Raw genomic sequence first — 20797 nt, 5'->3', positions numbered from 1 at the left:
TGGCCCCGCGCGCGGCCCGGTGGGGCGGTGGCGCAGCTCCGTGACGTCGTCGGGGTGCGCCGCGCCGGCAGCACGATGGTGGCGGCCCGGCGGGGCGGGCCCGGAGCGGCGGCGGCGGCCACGGCGGGCGCGGGTGCCCTAGCGCCCGGCCGAAAGCGGCGGTGGAGGCCCGTCCTGCTGCGCAGCTTCGTGGGCAGCGTCCAGGAGGGTGAGTCGGGGCCGAAGGCGGTTCCGAAGGTGGCCCGGCTCCGTGGGCCAGCTCCGAGCTGGGCCTTAGCTACGGCCTTAGAGAGGGTTACGCCTGGCGGAGCCGCGGACCCGCCTTGCCCGCTGCCCAAGGGGTAGTTGCGGCCATTCGCTTGGGGCCGGGGGCTGCAGGGCTGGTGGGGGGCGGCCGGTGTGAGCCGGAGCTCCCGGGGCTCAGGAGTGCAGACCCCGTAGAAGGCTGTACCCTTAAACAGAGAAAGAATTAAAGAAAAAGTTATGAATGGTTTGACTTCCCTATAGAAACTGTTTTGTTAGTGAATATTATGAAAGCCAGTAGCTCTTAAGACTAGTGCAATAAAAACATATTAGGAAAAAAAGCATGTTTGGCTTAAACTTTGGTGAGTTGTTCTATACTGATGGACACTGAAACAACCATTGTTGTTTCAAGGCTAAATGATTCTATGATGTAGCATACCTTTGGAGCTGTAGAAAAGCTCGTTCTGAACATGTATAGAAAGAAAGTAGTAGCAATAAAATACTGTTTAAATGCAAAGATGTAATGAATTATTAATACAGCATAATACAGAGATTTAGTGACTTTTTGCTGTGTCACAGCAGCTGCTGCTGACAGTATTATTATCAATGTCTTCCTGAGACTACCTTTAGGAGTTTATTTTGGAATCTGGTTTGACGTTCCTTACGAAGCTGTCAAAAGTAGGAAAGAAGTGAAATGTTAACACGTCTTTTCACTGGATTTAAAAGGCATTGGCAAAAGTGTATAACGTTGAGTACGCATTAAGGAGCGATGTCTGCAGTCTTCTCTCGGGTTTAGGCAATAATTTTCAGTAGTAATTTTCAGCAAACTTTAATGCAACAACAGTAGGGAATTATAATTGAAACAGTCATCGTTTTCTTTAATTTATGACTGGTCCTTATTAAAATTGACACACATAGTGGCTTTTTCCATTTTGTAAAGAAAACAGATTGAGATTGTCCTGACAACAGTTGAATGGTTTGGTACCATTTGAGCACAGGTGTATTTAACTCACTTTTTCTTATGTTTTCAGGACGAGGATTTGCGTTTCGCAGGAAACAAAAGATCAAAAGACAGTACAGGAGATTATTGAGAAAGGGAAGAAAGGTCCATTCCCAACAGGATGATCAGTTTACTGATACCTATCCAGAGCACTTGAAACATCTTTACCTCGCAGAGGAAGAAATGCTTAAGAAGCGGAGGCATAGGACACCAGAGGATTCAGTGTTATCAGAAGAAAAGCTTAATAAAGCAGAAGAGTAAGTTTTTAAAATATGTCTTTAAAAACAAGTAATTGTTTCAATCGTTAAAGAAATACTTTAGGTCTTATACTTTACATGCGTTTGAGTATGGTGATGTGCTTTACTAAAAATGCCAGTCTTAAATATTTTTCCTGATCGTAAGGAAAATAAATTGCAATGCAAGTAGTTTTGAGACGATGAGACATCATTGCACAGTATTGCCACAAGGTGGAGATAAGAATAAAGCAAAAATTCTTCCTTTTTTCTCCAGAAGAGAGTGCTATTTTTAAATGAAATTGTGAGCAAATACATTCTCTTTGTTTTTGATCTGAATCTCCTTGATGCTGATGGCTGCTTTTCACCTTTTTGTAGTGCAAGTGATAGAGTAATCAAAAACTTTGTTAGTGAACAGCCACTAAATATCTGGCAAGGCTTATATTTTTTAAGTGTGAAATGTCTTTGCTACCACACTGTTTATGTAATGGCTTTGTTGTAAATCAGAAAAAAAAAAATTACAACTAAATAACCCAAAAAATCCACTCAAAGTAGTGTGACAGTAAATGCCAGACAAATGGCACTGGTTTTCTTTTTCTTTTTGCTTTGGTAAAAGATACACGGGTAGTCTTTTATATTGCAGTCTGGAAGGAACATAATTGCAGTTCCTTATTGCACAACTTTAGGGACAATACTGTACCTTTCCAGTATCTAATTTCAGAACGTTAATAGGCCATGTCATTCAAGAAGAAACTTTTAGAAAGAGGTTATTACTACTGTGCTTTTTCACCTTGCCACGTGATATGGTTTGAAGCTGGCTCCCTGCCAAGTCTCCAAACCTTACCACCAGAAGTCCCCCCCCCCCCCAACACAAAAAAAACCTCAGGGAGAAGAGGGAGAAAAAACTAAGAAAAACCTGAAAAACGAGAGAGAGGACAACCAAACTGATATATATAAATATATTTACACTTATATACAATTTCACAAGGGAAAGGGAAAGGGGAAGGGGAAAAGGAACAAAACTAAAATAAAATATATATATATATATATATATCCCAATCAGTAGCCCGAGATCTAGTAACTAAAGAACAAAAGAGTTAGCAAAGAAGATATCTCACTACTCTCCTGGGACAACCGAGAGTCGCTCCGGAACGATCGCCGGCAACCTCTGTCTCCCAAGGTCGGCAAGGCCTAGCCAGGCCTCGCTCCCCAACACGGCAGACTCAACAGCAGGGAACCTGCACCTCCAAGCCGCCGGAAGGAAAGAGAGCGAAGGCCTCTCCTCCTCTCTTCTTATAGTCTGGCTTACGTAAAAATCGTAGGGAATACTGGGTAAATCTGGACCCTTCCTTGGTTACAAACTGGTCACCAAGGAAGGCCTAGCCCAAACCACCACACCACGTCAGCCTGACTGCTCTGGCAGGCAGTCTGCCGACACTGGCTGTCCTCGCACCTCTGCAGCTGCGTCTGTGTGTTGGAACTAGAAAGAGATAATACAGCTCCAAGCTAGTGCATTTGGGTTTTCTAGCTCTGAAGAGCTTGCATGATGGGGAAAACTCTTTAGGCACTCTTTAAACTTCATGAAATATCATCCATGTGAAGATCCAGCAGATAAGGTATGTGTGTTACTAAAGTTGTGTACAGTTCAGTCTTTGGTACATTTTGCATTGAAGGAGTTTAGTTTGTTGTGTTTTCATGGTGATTACTCACTGCATGTATGGAATGGTGTTGGGTATCAAGTAAGAGTGGTGCAAACAGGTCTACATTCAGTGTAGAAGGATGACTCTTCCAAGTCTGTATTTGTAATTAACTTGCCTGAAAATGCAAAAAACATTGGAAGACTATGCTGTGATTCTGCAGTGGCTGTGGGATATATGGTTATGTCTGCTTGATGATAATCAGTGTCTGAAGTACATGTATCTTTTGTTGCAGGTCAGTTGTGACTGAAGGGAAGTTTAAGAAGAAAACTTCCAATCAGAAGGCAAAAGAAGAGTATGAGAAAATAAAGGCTGAGCGTGCTAGGAAGAAAGAGGTAAATCTTTAACAAAGTTCTTTCTTGATTGTAGACAAAGGCTAGATTAATACCATTTCTACCTGTCAGTCTCCCACAGAGGACCATAGGAGAATACAGGCATTAGGACTCCTTCAGTGTTTTTCAACTTGACAGTAGTATTCAGGCATGCAGGCATTCAGAATATCATTCTCTTTGTTGTTACCATTTTTGTCTTGCAGTTGCTGTTAGCAGGATTTTATTATGTCAGTTGGTACATCAAGAAAAGCTTAGAGCTCGATCTACACATCCCAGTGGATTATATTAGACCACTTAAATATTGTAGAAGGGGAAGTAATAACAATACCATCATCTTGTGATGAAAACTTAAATATCTATCCTATTTCTTATGGCGTTACCATAATGCAGTCTTCATTTTACCTTTTGATGTACTTTGACCGGCAGTGAAACAGTTAAATGTAATAGTATCCATGGCCAAAATTTTTACTAGTTCCCCTCATTCTAATTTAATGGGAGTTATTTTTACAGGACATATCTTAATATTATCCTTGTTGAATAACTTACTTGAGTTATTGATTTGAGAGATCCTTATTTAACTGGTTTTATTCTTTCCCAGTACATTGTTGCATGGTAAAGTGGCACGTAGCGCAACTTGCAGAAGTTATGTGACTTGCTGCTGACATACTAAATTTCAGTAACTATTGTATAAGTATTTAGCTGGATAAAACACTCTCTTTCTTTAGTTTAGCCGTATTTAGTTTTATGCAGGCTGATCCTTTTGTGAGTCTAGGTGAGTTACGAGGTTATTCAGCTGATAGCTGCTTTTTTGAATGTTAGCTACAGATCATACCAATAGAAATGAATGTTATGACCAGCTTATTTAGAGGGAATGGGAACAAGTAAAACACCAGCAAGACTGCAAGGAGTTTTCTTTGAGCAGCTCATAGGAGTTGCCTGAGGGGAGTCATTGGCATTTTTAGTCTGATTCAAGATATTTAGGCAAAACAGCGTGGCTAAGTGCCACAATAATAATATCATTTATGCGGAGTACTGGCATGATTATCACATACTTTACCCTCATGTATGTTAACAAACGCTGTATTTGCTGTTATTTATCTTGGGAAGAGAAATAAGCTTGAAGACATAGTTTTGGCCTCCACAAAGGCTTTTTTTGGCCTAAAAAAACTAGGATTTAGTAAAGATCAGAAAAAAATACTAATGTAAGTAGCAACTCTCTAAGTAAGATGAACGTTCTTGCTTTGAGAAGGCATTTGGTTGGTAGCTTAAATGGTTGTTGTTTACAACAGTATGCTGAATAGTGGTAAAATTATCAGATAGGAAGTGAATTACAGGTAATTTAAAGAAGATGCTACTCTACATTTTTTAAAAAAGAATAAATTATATTAATTGTTTTGGCAAAATAACTGCAGGATTCTGAATGGATAGAAATTATCTTTGCATATTTTTGGGGATTTTTTTGTTCATTTATTTGGCTGGTTATTGGTTCTTTTTCCTGAAGTGTCTTAGATTTCTGTTTAGAAATCTTTTCTTGGGTTATTTCTGGTTAATTTTATATTCTACGTCAGGGAGCAAGTCTTACTAGATTTTGTATGTCACTGAAGCTATCTATGCCATGGAAAACAAAATTATAATTGCTAAATTGTCATTTGTTCCGGCATTCTGCAGAAACATCCACCTTTGTGACCATATTGGCACTGAATTTCAAAGACTAAACTTTATGAGAAAAAAATCTTCCAAATTAACTGAAGCGGTCCTTCAGTCTGATTTGTGGTGTATTGCATATTTGGGTTCTATCTGTCTGTCCCATGCAATTATGTCCAGTATTGTAGCACATCTGCGTTGCCAAGACATTTACATGGCAGCTCCTGTATCACACTCTTTCTGTCTTGCAGTCAAGAGAAGAAAGTGGGGAATTTTTTACCTCTTTTTCATTTAAGGAGAAAAGTCAAGGGGTATATTTTGCAGAAAGGAAGTAGTATGCACTGTAGCAACAAACCTTATTGTAGGATGCTCTACTGAAAAAACTTGTCTCTTTTCTTGAAGCTTTAGGCTATATAGTGTGTTTTGATTGCAGTATATGCTGAAAGAGCATCCTGATTATGCTTTTAAGAGTAATGGTGTTTCTACTGTTAGTACAGTACCTAATTGCCAGTATCTATAGAAAAATAAATTTTATTGCTTATAGATAGTTTCCCAGTCATAGAAGGTATGTAATTGTTTCATAATCATGTATCTTTATTTAATTTCAGGAAGCAGAAAAAAGAAAACAACAAAGAGAAGAAGCTCAACGGTTGTACAAGCAAAAGAAAATGGAAGCTTATAAAATATTGAGTAAGAAGACAAAAAAAGGGCAGCCAAATCTAAACTTACAAGTAGAGTTTCTTCTTCAGAAAATACAGCAAAATACCTAAACTTCTGCATATATTTGAGTTACCCGTGGACATTTTATTAAATTACTTTTAATAAATAATGTTATTTTGCTTCTATATTACTTTTGTTATTGGCTTGATTTATCTCATCAGTCCAGTAGTGATATATTCATCCTGAAAATATGTATTCTATGCTGAGAGTAAGAGAGAGATCTGGTACCTTGAAAATAAATGGTCTGGATTCCTAAACTTAAATTCTATTAGCTACCAAATATCCTGGATTCAAAATCAGTAGGGCCTGGTGTCGTCTGAACATGAATCTAGCACTTCCTGCAATTGTGACTATTAAACTATACTTACTTGGGAGGACTGAAGTGATACATGGGACATATTTGATGTCTCATGAACTGCCAGTTCTAGGAGCGTGTTTTGTATGCTTTTGGATAGGGTTTGGCACATGACAACAGAGAACATATACTATACTTGGATGGCTATTATTTATCATTCTCCACAAAGAAGAAAACTTACAAAAGGTCCTAAAATGGTTTGAATGTAAAGATCTCATGGACTTGATACATGCTTTGTGCTTGGTGATTTTTACTAGCTATGCTATATCAGGTAGATGGGTTGAGGTTTTGGTATACTGAGTGTATCAAATTTAAATCTTTGCTCTTTGGAACATCTTTAGAAAAAGAATTCTTTTAAACTTTGATTTGTAGATGCAATTAGTGATCTTTGACCTAATAAAGTGAAAGCATTCATCGTAAGTCTAATAAGTTTCCAATAAAACAAGTAAACTATTTTCCTTAAGTTTGTACAGGAGAGTACTATTATACTTTTTCCTTTATTTCAGTCTACTTTGGCAGCCAAGAAATCATACTGAGGTTTTTTCTGCATATAATAAAGATGAGTTAGACATTAAAGGAATATATTGGAAGAAATTTCTTAGGACATGCTTCATAATATTTGCAGTATGTTTACAGTATTGCAGTATTATTTGTAGTATTACGTTATCTCATTTAGAAGTTGATGTCAGCTGCAAAAAAGTCCTTATTTAAAATGCATAGGAAAAATAGTTTTGAATTGTATGACAAGCGCTGTTAAATGAGGAATAGTTTAGAGTTTGAGTAGGCTGAAATTTTACTTGTGTCAGTATCCTGAGGCTTTTTCCACCTCATCTTGTTATACTTCTTGCAAGGCTTTGAATCCTCATGCTGTAATGTCATCTGGAAAAACTATACGCAAGGCATAAGTTAGTGCACCAACAGAAAGTGTGGGAGCTTTTTCTGAAATGGTCATGTCTGTTTTATGAGAAAAAGGGAGTGTAAATTTAACATCCTTATTCTGTTTTAGACTGTTCCCTCTCTGGTTTTGGTCTGGGTTTTTTTGCTTTTTTTTTCCCCAATAATTACTGTAATTGCCAGTTTTGAATGGTTCTGAGCTGAAATATTAAAGAGCAGAAATCTGCAAAGTGCCCAGAGAATGGGAAAGGCAAACGTTGGCATAGAGAGTCTGGTTTGATTCTTGTCATTCTGGGTTGTCAGCTTTTACTTTAAAAAGTGAAAACAACAAGTATTTGCAATTATTAGTTTGGGGGATTTTTTTATCAGGAGGGCAAAAGACTTAACATGTTAGCTTTGTGTTCTTTCTGAATAACATGAAACATCTTCCATGTGAATTCAGACTGCTTCCATTTTTTGGAATGGAAGTGTCTGTTACCCTGTATGATTTCTATCATGTTGAAATGTGAAAAAGAGGAACGTAAGTCCTGTTGCTGTTCCTTTTTTTTTTATAGTCACACACATTACTCTCTTCTCTAGCAGTTTATTTTCTGTTCTCTGAAAGCCTGCAGATCTCAAGTACTGATATCTTTCCAGTACATGATCTGAATTAGATGAAGTGGAAGGGACAGAGCTTCACAGTTTTACATTTTTTTCTTGTACATATACGTTGTATAATCGGTGAATGCAGGCAACTTTCCACATCTCTCTTTTTTTTTTCCCTTTCATTATAGACCAGTGAAGTTGTGAATCAGAAATAAGGGAGGGAAGAAAGTACAATGCATTCGTGTTTTCTTTTTGGTTCTGAAGAACAGAATCTGAAGCTTTCTTTGCTCCTTTTGCAAGTAACTTCTTGGGAAATCATAATAGTAACTGAACTAGATCATCTCATTAAGCTAACTTTGACAGCCTAAGGACTTTCTTACCTCGTACCCATCTCGAAAGAATTTTTTTCCATGCCACTACTAGCAAAAATAAAACCTTTGATGTGTGAAGTTACTAAGGCCTTGGAAATGAGGGACAAGTTAGGCTTTGGATTTTTTTTATCTTTACAGTCTGGTAAATTATATCTGCACTAGGAATTGGGTAAAGAACATGAAGTTAAGAACTTGATTAATCTCAGTGTCTGTTTCTACTTTCACAAAGTAGTGTTTTGAATCATTAATCCAAGAATTTAGAAGCAATTCTAAATGGATTAATGGATAGAAATGTTGTAAGCATAAGGAAAAGGGAAGGGCACCTCACTTAATAAAGTATGTGAGGACAGGACAAATCTCTGAAATACCAACTGTCCATAGAATTTTTACTAAATCATGCCTTCTGGAAATTGCTGAATGGATAGTTGATAATGAACTGAGAGCCATGCAATAGCTTCCTGACTCCTCTAAAGAAAACCTTTATGGGATGTGAAAAAGAAAAAAAAAGAAGTCTTAAGGTAGTTCAGTCTGAACTTTTGGTAAAATAATTGTTGGTCCATTCATAAAACTGCTGTGTAACGACCTACAACGTGCAAATTGCTCTACCTTTTAGGTATAGCTTTGTCATTAACTTTGTTTTCTTCTATGTACCTTTTAATTAATAGCAATTTAGATCATTATTTTCAAGTCTTGATTTATGTATTTTCCCCAAAAGATTATCTCCACATTTGTATCTATTTTTTTAATATCTTGCTATCAACCCAGTTGAGGAAATGCAACACATTTGTTGAGAAACTGTATTTGAGGATCCCACTTCGCAGATTTAAAAGGAAAAAGAAAAGCTAACTAGTTTATTCAATCCACAATCCACATTTGCTCACTAGAAAATGTGTGTGCTAGCTTTGACTGGAGTAGAGTTGATTTTCTTCACAGTGGCTTGTACAGGACTATGTCTTGGATTTGTGCTGAGCACCAGGTTGATAATATAGAGATGTTTTTGCTGTTGCTGAGCAGGGCTTACAAGAGGCCAAGGCCTTTGTACTGCCATGCTGTCAGGGAGACTGGGGGTGCATGGGAGGTGGGGAGGAGACACAGCCAGGACAGGTGACCCCAACTGACCAAAGGCACATGACCATGTAGTGAAAGGTATTCTGAGACACAAAAACTAGTAAGTAAAAACAACAAACGGAATTCCTGAAATATTTTTTTACTAACTGAGGGTAATTTTGTTTGTCCTGTTTTAAGAATAAATGTTACATTCTAACTCTTGTGTTCTTAACATTTTCTATAGTCAGTGAGGATGCTGTCAAGGGGCAAATAATCTCATCTGAACATAAATCCCAGGTATCACACCTAGAGATACATATCTACCCATACGAGTTTGTGATAGCTAGTTCTAACACCTAGACTTCTAGAAATGTCATTTAGCAACAACACTTAAAGTTTGTGATTCACAGTGCAGTTCTTTTAAAATTTAGACAGAGTGAAAAATAGTAAACTGTCCTGAATGTATCACACACAGCTGACCAGGACAGGGCAGCAGAGTACTGTGCTCTGCAGCCACTTTCGAGCAGGGAGATGTTGATTTTGTTGCAGCGATTTCTTTCTTGCTCCTTTGATTTGTTGTTTTGGTTTTTTTTTTGGTTTTTTTTTTTTTTTTTTAGTTCAACAGTAATGATTTGCTACAAGGCATGTTATTTTTTTGTTCTTTCTTCATTTTCTTTTTTTCTTTTTCGTTTTTTCTTTTCTTTTTTGTTTAATATTTTTTCCTTTCCTTTCTGTGATATAATGATGTACAAGGACTTAAACTGCCAATGGCAGATGGAAAGTACATGACCTACAGTCGCTGCCATGTCACTTTAATCTGAAAGTCAAACATATGCTGGCATAAAGCTAGAAATAATTCTCCTATTTAACATTTTTAAAAATTAAAACTGTAATACATAGTATGTTTTCAGTCAATGCCTGACAAAAGTCAGTTACACGTTGCTTAGATTACTTTAAGACGCAGGTGGTAAAACGTGTACAGTAGGAAGGTAATGCTAGATTATGGAAAGACCTTAATTTTTTACCATTCAGTTTTTAATATTTACATTCAATTTATTTTATTGTCCATATAAGTTAGATCAAATATAATGTAAAATAAATGAATACACTTCTTTTCAAAACAGAATCCTAAATTGAATACTTAAGAATGAATTTTTTAATTCGTTCTTAGTTTCAAGGATGAGTTGTCGATTTGTATGTAGAAGTATCTACCAGACTGGTCAGGCTGGTGCTGTTAAGTGCTTGTTTCCCCAGGAGCTGCATATGCTAATTCAGTGTTTATATTAAACAGTCTTCAGGCTGATATATTTTATGCTTCCTACCTACACTACTTTTGGGGTTCTCCCTGATGACAGGACTGCTCTGTTTTTGTTGAGGATTTTCCAGGGAGGAGTGGAAGAAGCTGCCCTCAACAGATGGCCATCTCCTTGGCAGGAAATTCATCTGGTCTCAGCATGTAGGATTTACTGTGCACATGTGAATTCTGCATTCGGTGTGCACACATTACATCTGATCTGGCCCAGACTCATCGGATTTATGGCAGGAAGCTTTATGGCTGATCTGCACTGATACTGAGCATTTGAAGCTCCCAGAAATTTTACCACGTGTTTACATACAGAGGACAAATTTAGCTTTGTCAGCATTCCTGAGTGTTGGCAATGCAGCATTCAAGTCTGCATCCACACTACTGGGTATTTAACAGTTATTTGAAATTGTTAGGTCATTAAACCTCATCAGACGACATTATTGGATACAAAAAGTCCATTAAGATCAACTATTTCATAACCCTATATGTTAAGAAATTTAAGCTAAGCTTATTTTTCATAAATGCGGTTCCTTTTGCTTCAATGTCCTTTTTCAGTTTGCATCTTATGTCCTGAGGATAGTTAAAAATTCCCAAACATTCTGCACTTAGAATCATGGAACATATATCTACTGGAGGTAGAATGTCTCCTCTCAGATATAAAACTGTAATATGTGATATTTTGTATTCCACTGTAATAATGAATGTGAGATTTTGTCATCTGAGAGAAATATGTTAAATTTCTGTTTGTGAATACAGCACATAACGTTTAATTCTCCAAAGACAATGCAGTGAAAGCTTTTTTTAATGCTGTTTTGATTTGTCCAGATAATTGTCCATCAATAGAAATGATAGGTATAAAAAGCATAAGTTCATTCCATGTCACAATTTTTACTGATATTCATGATTTCTTTTTCTCCTACTTATTTAATTTTGGTGGAATTTTGTAATTTTTCCTTATAGGTAAGATAAATAAAGTTGGTATCTTCAGTGGAAAATGGTATTTGGGTTTAATGAGGTAGACTGCGTTCCTTTTAAAGGAACCTGGTATGCATTAAAATACATTAAGTAGTTGATAAACCAACACACATTAAAATATCAACTTATTTGTGGTGTTTTTTTTATATTTGTTGTATAGGTGTCAATACATTGAATTGCACTGCAGGTCTGAAAACAGAACACTACTTAATATGCACTATGCTCAAGATTAAAACGAAGGGGATATAATTTACATGCCCACATTAACACCTGTAAGCACTGGTCTGATGTTCAGGCAATTCCTTAAGATAGTCACTTTTTATTTTAAAACTATATCGTCTTGTCCAGGTGGTAGTGGTTACTGTTGTCAATGTTATTTTAAAACCAATTGTATACATCATTTTGTGGTAATTTCAGTTTCTGAACCTGCAAGTGTATGGGCTGTTGCTCCTCAATCCTTACAGTATTATGCTCTGAAGGCAGTGGAGGCATGCTGATAAATTGCCTTTGCACTAAGAGCAATAAATCATACCAAAAATTACAAACATTTTGTATTTAACAATTATTTTCTTTGGGAGTGCAGAAAGGGAACAAAACACAGTTACAACACACACAGGAACACCTTCCACTTCTGCATTTTACTTTGTAGTAGAGCAAGTTATCCAATTTTCAGCTGCATATGAAGGGCCAGGGCAGATCTTCCAACCCATGTCCTCACTTCCTGTCCCTGTTCAGAAGAAGCACACTTAGGAATGGGCTTCATCTTCAGTTGGTGAGGCTTAAGCACATGCTTGAAGTTAATTATATAGAGAAATAAAAAGAGAAAACAGAGAGCTACCTCATCCTTCCTTTGACCTCTTATCCTGTTTGGCTGTTTTTTTCTTTAATTTGCAGCCTAAGTCTTAGGATTTTTATTTGTTTCTAGCAGAGTAGTTTTTTGGCTGGTTTTTGTTTTGTTTTGTTTTGTCTTTTCTTTACAGGGAGAACCAGAAGAGGATCTGGGGAACTACAGGCTTATCAGTTTGACCTCGATGCCAGGGTAGGTAATGGAGCAAATCATCCTGTGCCATCGCCCATCAGGTGCAGGACAACCAGGCAATGGGCCCAGCCAGCACGGGAGCATGAGAGGCAGGTCCTGCTTGACTAACCTCTATATCAAGGGGACGCACTTAGCAGATAATGGAAAAGCTGTGGATGTTACCAACCTGGACTTTAGCAAAGCTTTTGACATTGTCTCCCACAGCATTCCCCTGGAAAAACTGTCTTCCCATGGCTTGGATGCGTACACTGTTGCTTGGGTGAAATAACTGGCTGGATGGCTGGAGAGAGTGGTGGTGAATGGAGTGACATCCAGCTGATGGCTAGTCACTGGTGGTGTTCCCCAGAGCTCAAGATTGGAGCCAGTTCTGTTTAATATCTTAATCAGCGACTTGGATGAGGAGATCGAGGGCATCCTCAGTTTGCAGATGACACTTATTTGAGCAGGAGTGTTGATCTGCTGGAGGGTAGGAAGGCTCTACAGAAGGATTTGGACAAGCTGGATAAGCGGGCTGAGTCCAATAGTATGATGTTTAATAACGGAAAGTGCAGAGTCCTGCACTTGGGTCACAACCCCGTGCAGAGCTACAGGCTGATGGAAGAGTGGCTGGGAAGCAGCCCAGCGGTCTGGAAAAGGACCTGGGGTTGCTGGTCGACAGCCAGCTGAACACGAGCCAGCAGTGTACTCAGGTGGCCAAAAAGGCCAATGGCATCCTGGCTTGTATCAGAAATAGTGTGGCCAGCAGGACCAGGGAAGTGATTGGCCCTCTGCACCCAGCACTGGTGAGGCCACACTTTGAGTGCTGTGTCCAGTTCCTGGGCCCCTCACTACAGAAAGGACACTGAGGTGCTGTAGCGTGTCCAGAGAAGGGCAACAAAGCTGGTGAAGGGTCTGGAGCACAAGTCCTATGAGGAGCGACTGAGGGAGTTGGGGTTGTTTAGCCTGGAGAAGAGGACACTCAGGGGAGACCTTATCGCTTTCTATAACCACCTGAAAGAAGGTTGTAGCCAGGTGGAGGTTGGGCTCTTCTCCCAATTAACAAGTCACAGGACAAGAAGAAATGGCCTCAAGTTGCACTAAGTAAGGTTAAGATTGGATATCAGGAAAAATTTCTTCACCAAAAGGAATTTTTCATGGAAGCTTTAAATTTCAAGTAAATTCTGAATGTTGTTCATACCTTCAACATTCACAACTGATGAAATGCTAAGGTTTTTTGACTGCAAGTTAGACATTTAATAATCGGTTTATAATCACAATGAAAACTGTTTCCAAATTCCTTGGTTCTGAAAGGTTCATATGTATAGTCATGACTTTCATGGTAAGACCCTTAATTTTTTACATTTTTAACTTTTTGAAGATGCTTGGGTTGCATTGGAAACTCTTTTACAATAGGTCATCACCTTCCTTGGATTTGGATTCACAAACCAAAAACATGGTTTTGGTGACATTTGGATATTTATTATTTCAGGAAAAACTTGTAACTGAAAAGCAAAAAAAAAAAGGGGGAAAACAAAGGAATCAGAAGTGATCTTAACCTGAAACTGTAAAGTGCAGGTAAGACTGTCATAATTTTTTATTTCCTCAGAATGTCATTTGGCAAACGTGAAGTTAAGCTACCTCAGACCTTTAGCAGCTGTAAAAAAGCTGCACTACCATGAAACAAAACAATAAAAAACCCCTCAAAGCAGGAATACCTAGAAACATTTCTGCCTGTCAGTTTGCATTGGGTATCTCTCAGAACAGAGTAGTCTCCTAAAAACTTATGAAATTTATACAAAAATTCTTCAACTCGTGGTATTAAGAAATGTAAGAGCAGATGATTAGTATATTACTTGTTTGCAGTTTGAATTTTTATCTAATATGTTTGGGCTATTATTCCTACTCCACCAAAATCTAATGTGTACTAAAGACCGCAGACTTTTGCATCTGTTACTAGTTGCAGATTAATTACAGCCTGAAAAGCTTTTCATTATCCTTTAATTCCATTGTCTTTTAGTTTCAGTTCTATGGTAGTATAAATAAATTGTAAACAGTTTTTTGCAGAGAGTAGCAGGGCTATTGTATGTGAAAGAGGTTTATTCTGGAGTGGTTTTGGTATTAGATATAAAGAAGATACTGTTATTAAAGTAGTGAGGAATTAGAGAAGTGTATTTTCTACTTCTCTAACAGACATGCAGGAAGGGATCTAGTTCTTTTTCCTAGTTTGGGACAAAAGTGTTTCCCTAAACTGTGTTTTCTTCTTTGATATATTAAATGTGCACTTCCTTGTAAGCTTATATTGTTTAATGGATAGTGACACCTCACAGAAAAGTTGGAGGCCTGACAGAAAAGACTGGGATGGAAAGCACAGACAGTTGGAGAACTGGTAACAATTGTGTGTTTCTTAATGTAAGCAATATTCAGCATAGATGAACAACCATTACACAAAAATGGTGCATATATATTAAATAACTCATGTAACTTAACAGATAATTTCACATCTACAGAATTTATTTTGTTATAAGTTTTTAGGATATTATGTCTAGGATAGTTATTTCAGTTTAAAGCAGGGATGCCATTGCAAGTAGCTAAAAAAATGTCAATTGGAAAAAGAAAAAAGTAGAACATACTTTTCCTTAGTTTAAGTATGGAAATTAAGTACTAAAAAGTAAGGGGTTATTTATTACCAAAAATCAGTGTTGTAATCTGCTTTGCATTTATTTTAAAAATTAAAGCTAATATCAGATTTTTAGATAAAAATAACAAAACATAACCTGAAAATTAAGGTTTTTTTTCCCGGTGCTAGCTGGATTTGGATACTTTCCAATTATGGTCACAGGTTCACAGAATATTCTGAGTTGAAAGAGACCCAGAAGGATCATCAAGTCTGACTCTTTAAGTGAATGGCCTGTACAGGGATTGCACCTGTGATCTTGGCATGATTAGCACCATGCTCTAACCAACTGATCTAATCTCAGGGTTTCTATAGCAACAGCAAACATATTATAAAAACAATGTTAAAACATTTTCAAACATCTCATATTCGTGGTTATCTAGCTGCAGAAGGTAATATCAAATACCTGTCTCCGTTTCAGCTGAGCTATTCCACAAAAAAGATGGAAAGAAACAATTTGTAGCACCTTTGCTTCCACTAGTACTGTGTGTATGCATGCACTTTTCAGGGGCTCTTGATTAAAAAAAAGCCCACTGGGTGGAGGCATAGAGCTAAATTTCATCAGGAGGCAACAATTCGTAGATTAATAAATGTAAAAAAGGAAGGGATATTAAGATCAAAACCTGGTAGCCCTGTTTAATGACGCCTTTAAGACTTGCTTTTTGAAGTCACACACGTCTCCCTTAAAACCTACTGATTATACGCTGGGATTATGTTTGCATTAGAGAGCCAATGAAAAACTTTCCTGAACAGCTCAGATGTATCCCTTAATTTTTACTCTGTCCAGTTACAATTTCCACCATATCCAGCTAGTTACACAATCAATAATGTAACAAAGTTGCATATGTATTTATCCTTCCTAAGCAACATAGAAGGAAAGCTGAAGACTTGCAGTATGGAGTCTGCTTTAGTAATTTTTTGGCTTTTCTGAGAGCTAATTGCCAGTTTATCAATATTTTTCACTTAATAGAGGTACCAAAGCTGAGCAAGGCTAACTGTTCTACAAGCCATTGTGCATTGCAAAACACCTTGTTTTCTACTACATTACACTCTTATCCAACGCCAAACAAGAGTCTTGGCTACAACCCCTCAATTTGTTATCTGAACTTGCTGCTTGGCTATTAGAATCAGTGAACAACCCTTCTTGCAAAAGAGACTAATCCACAGCTTCCCTGGGCTTGGCTTTCTCCTTTAGGTGCTGCCAGCTGCAGCTGACCGTTCTGGTGGCCCCAGTGTCACAGGCAGTTCAAACGCTTTTAGCCATGTGAGCCCCTGCTCCAGGGGAGCAATCTGACATGCCACAGGGGATGTGCCTGCATCCCCCTGCAGTGGTTCAGCTGGAGGAGTCACTTCAACAGAGCCGGTGACCTAGCAGACAGAACTGGGAGTGAAGGGCCAAAAGCAGACTATTGACATCCATTACATACATATATAGGGATTTTTAATGAAGCACTGTGAGGTGCTGGGATTTGATAATCTCTGCCTAATCTGCTTCTCTGGGTCTTGGACACAGTTTCAGCCAGGACCTCTGTCTGTCAGATGTAATGGTAGTGACATCTGCCAGTGACTGTTTCTCTGTTTATGTTTCTTAAAGGTCTTCTCTGTATAACTGTGTCAGAAGAAAAACAAAGTCAAATGAGACCTAGTTAGAGGCTTGACAAATATCCTCCTGGTCAGCTCTAGTTAGTAGAGGCACAAGTCAGACTTGTAATTTTGTCTATAGATGCCTATTCTCTGCTCCTTGTTCCTGGGAAATGCTTGTAGAAGATCTCCAGAGGAATTGCAATTACTAAGTGGAGTCTTGGCAAATATTGACCCATCTGAGAGACAAGTCAGTGCCCTAAGGTCAAACCATGTGACTACTGTGCTGCTGCAATGCTGTTATGCTCCTTTTCAGGCTGATTCACTCAGACATCTTCAGACAGGCATAAAGACAGTCTGTAGTGAGAGTAGATGCACCTTTACAGTACAAAAGGAAAAACTTATTAGTTAACATAAAAGAGATAGCTAGGAGTTAATGAGCTCTTAGTCTAAATAACAGTGTGCCCACCACCTCTGGTGTGAAGAATCATTGCTGAGAGGCTGGAATCATTCAGAAGGAGGAAGGATTGGACATCACCACATATCCTGCTTGAGTGTGCTGTCTGCCACCAGCTGCATCAACACCGGCAACACTGCCAGTTTGACCCAATGCTTCACAACTAGCTCCAAACTGAACAGATCAGCCCAACTAACCTTCCTGCTGTTTTCCCATTAGACCTCAAAACATTTCCATGCTGTCATTCTGTCTCTTGTATCTTTGGACTACTAATGATACTCTCAATACTACTACCCTGCAGTGTGACTTTTGTTTTTTCTGTCACTTTACAGACCTTCTCACAGCACTTCCATTGCAGTCCGAGCCCAGGTTACTCTGCTATGTCATGTGAGACCCAAGTCTTGGATGACCACTCCACTGGAAAGAGACAGGCAGCCTTTAGGTGGGTGTAGTGGTTTGAACCAGGTTTCCCCCTGAAGCTGAAAGTGGTAACCCCCAGGGGGTGGTGACCCTTGGGGCTTGACCCAATCAGTGCTCCTGCAAAATATAAACATATCTCTGGAGACCGGAAAAGAAGCAGTGGTTCTTCTTGTGAGAAGAAGGGTGGCCATGTTGTAGAAGCCACAAAGCAGGGGCTTAGGGCCCCTGGGGGCTTTGCCCCCCCCAGCCCCCGGTTGGGGGGCTGCAGGGACTCGGAATGGTGTTGAAGCTGGGCTGAGTGCCTGCGGCTAGGAGCTGGGGGAGTTTCTTCCCTGTAAGTAGAAGTGGGAGACGCTGGGAGCAGCGATGGAGCAGCAGCAGAGACAGCAGCGTCCGAAGAGCAGTGGCAAAGAGCCAACTGACAAGGACCAAAGGAGCAACACAAGCCGGTATGCAGCTAAGGCAGACACAGAGGTGTCTGAGGAGAAGGAAAAGCAGCAACAGGACAAGAGAACCGAGCCAGCAGCAGGAACAGAGTTTCGCGGGGTAAGAACTGGACAAACCAAAACCCCCAAACTCGCTAGAGACCCCTCCGAGAAAGAGGAGGGGGTGGTGGACTGAGAGGAGTCCTAAAGTGCAGTATGCACTACAGAGAGGAGCTAAGAAGCTCCGGCCTCCTGAGAGATAAGGCAGGACGGCCAAGGAATGTGTGTGGAGGGGGTGACCTTGGGCTTCCCCCCCCTCCTTGCTGCAGCTTCAGAGAAGCTGGCAGCCATCTTTGAGTCAGAGCATGGGAGCTCTGTGAAGGGGCTTGATTTCCCCTGAAGATACCAGACTGTCACGAAGACCCCCTGTGCTTCGTGATATGACCGTGGTGGAACGACCTTGTCTGGGGTTACGTAGTCCACGGAAAGACTCCCGTTTTGAGGACGGAGGGCCGAGGGGCTTGGAGACCTCCTCGTGTGTGTTGGCAGAGAGCCAGCAACTACTACTGCTGCCTGGAAGAGAAGAAGAGAGCCTGCTGCCTAGAGAGAGCCTGCTGCTGAGAGACTGGAAGGGGTCTTTTCTTCTTCTTCTCTCCTGGACTTTTATTTGGAGGGAGAAGAGATTTGGCCCATTGTAAATATTACTGTCATGGTAGAGATAGATATAGAGTTAAGATTGTATGCAGTGTATTATAGTATTTATTTATGTGTATAGTCTTTGTAATATATTCCTTCCCCCCATATTGAGTCTCGTGTTTTTGTCTGGAAAACCCATCTCACATGGGGTTGAGATGTGGGTGGGGGGCTAGGAATCAGAATTGGATTTTGGGCCTGCTCAAACCATGACAGTGGGGTTACAGAGGGAGGGATTCAGCCTGTGCACTGGCCCAGGGAAGGTGGTCAGGAATCCTTCCTCTGGAGAACTAAATTAATATAACTGGTTCTATTGCTTTTCACAACCCAGTGTGAATTACAAGAAAACAATTTCTTCTTGCTTGAAGTCACTTTGGGTTGTGGAAGAAGCATTTTCATCCAGGTAAGGGTGCCCTGTATTCAAGTTCAGGAGTGGATCATACGGTGTGGTACCTGGTTCTTCTAAGCCAGGTCTAGTATTCCCATTTGTCTTTGCCCCTAGCATTCCTATTTGCCTGTTACTCTGGCCTACCTAGGTCTGAATCAAAGTCCTGCCTTTGAGCATGTCTATTGGTATTCCCAATTTGGTTTCCAGGTCACTAATAAATATGTCAGATATGACAGATCCCAAGACAGACTTTTGTGTTACTCCACTTGTCACCCGCTCCAAGTAGCACCCCATGATGCTCTGAGTGCAGTCATCCAACAACTTCTTACCCATCTAATAACCTGTTTAGGAATAATTTTTTTAAAATTGTAAATATGCAATGTGTATCTCATTTTGTTTTTTCCCCAAGTAGTGAGTTGAAATATTTATTGAAAAACTGGGCCATTTATGATTATTTTTTAATCAGTTTTTTACTCAAATAGCATTGATAGGTTTCCTTTTGTACTAAATAGACCTTAAATTAGTTTTATTTTCCTTACTGTCAGCTATAGATCTTCCTTGTTATCCTTTAATTTCCTCTATTGATTTTCTACGATTTCTTATCTTTATTCATTTCACTATCCTTCCTTGTTTCTGCTCTCTTGAACATAAAAAGGTTTTTTTTATTAATCTGTACACCTCTATGATGTATACGTGCAATAAAAATGAAAATGTAGAAGTACTAATTCCTGTGCATAAATTAAGCTCATTTAGTATTACTGAAAAAATGAGCATCATAAAATAAGCATGATACTCCACATAGAAATAGCTGTTATACTTGTAACACCTAACAATCCCAAAGTATGAGAATATTTTCACAGGTATTTTTTCCTGTTTTCTAAAATCCACTATGTCACCCTGGGATCTCTAAATGTATAGCATCCAGCGGGAAAAGAGTCTTTCCACTGAAGATTTTAAACTCAATGTTATCAGCTGTACCAAGATTATTCTAAAAATCTTATATAATTATTTAAAAAATAACTTCATTCAGCCCAGTAATAATAGGTCTTATCCTTCATCCTGACAGATGATGAATTATCTCAGAGAATTATAAATTTTTGTAGCTCAGTTCCAGTGTTCATGTCTTGATTATATTTGTTATGTGCAAACTATAAACTGGGAAAACAGTAAGCTTATCATGCTTAAAAAAATACAGTACTACCCTGGCAAATATTTTCTATACAGGGATCACTTAATTCTAGCAAAATAATATGAGGTTATTACAATGTAAGGTTGTAAAATAGCTAGATTGTTTGTTTATGACTTCAGATACTTTTATCTTGTAGATAAGCAAATCCAAAAATTTACAAAAAAAGTGCCCTTGTGCATTTATGCAGATTTTTTCCTGACTGTTATTCTCCCGAGGCAAAATGTGTAGTATGTATAAGTTGTGGCAACTTACAAATTTGATTTTTCTCATGAGTTTTATGGGTAAATGGAAGTTTTCCAAGTGAAATAATCACTGGGAACTTGTTTAAATAATTTGATTGACAAACACCTCAGTACAATTACTTACAGACCGTGAAAAAATTCCTGGGGAAAAGTATAACTGAAGGGATTACTTTGTTTACTGGAGCTCTAACAGTATTCTAACAACAACAGTGTATGTACATCAGGGGATGTTTTATGTAAACGTGAGTGTTTGCCAAATCTCAGGTTTTGTTCCAGATGGCTTTTGGAAACATTATCCTGGTAGACCA

General features: G+C 38.9%; 1 protein-coding gene across 1 annotated transcript; it reads left to right on the top strand.

The window, feature by feature from the left end:
• The first annotated feature begins 58 nt into the window (after positions 1-58).
• CCDC59 (coiled-coil domain containing 59) lies at positions 59-6128 on the top strand. Its single transcript, XM_027680471.1, has 4 exons — positions 59-208; positions 1275-1500; positions 3409-3508; positions 5758-6128. The coding sequence occupies exons 1-4, from the start codon at positions 76-78 to the stop codon at positions 5917-5919; spliced, it is 621 nt and encodes a 206-aa protein (XP_027536272.1). The 5' UTR covers positions 59-75; the 3' UTR covers positions 5920-6128.
• Positions 6129-20797: the final 14669 nt, after the last annotated feature.

This window comes from Neopelma chrysocephalum, unplaced genomic scaffold (genome assembly GCF_003984885.1).
Source record: "Neopelma chrysocephalum unplaced genomic scaffold, ASM398488v2 Primary Assembly neopelma1_59, whole genome shotgun sequence".
NCBI lineage: Eukaryota > Metazoa > Chordata > Aves > Passeriformes > Pipridae > Neopelma > Neopelma chrysocephalum.
The sequence above is the reverse complement of the archived record's forward strand: the minus strand, read 5'-3'. Positions and strand labels throughout refer to the sequence as shown.

Bases quoted from the DNA above. Each gene is read 5' to 3' on its own strand.
- CCDC59 (XM_027680471.1), top strand. From the start codon at position 76: ATGGTGGCGGCCCGGCGGGGCGGGCCCGGAGCGGCGGCGGCGGCCACG. The intron at 209-1,274 runs GTGAGTCGGGGC...TTATGTTTTCAG, and splicing joins CGTGGGCAGCGTCCAGGAGG to GACGAGGATTTGCGTTTCGC. The intron at 1,501-3,408 runs GTAAGTTTTTAA...CTTTTGTTGCAG, and splicing joins AAGCTTAATAAAGCAGAAGA to GTCAGTTGTGACTGAAGGGA.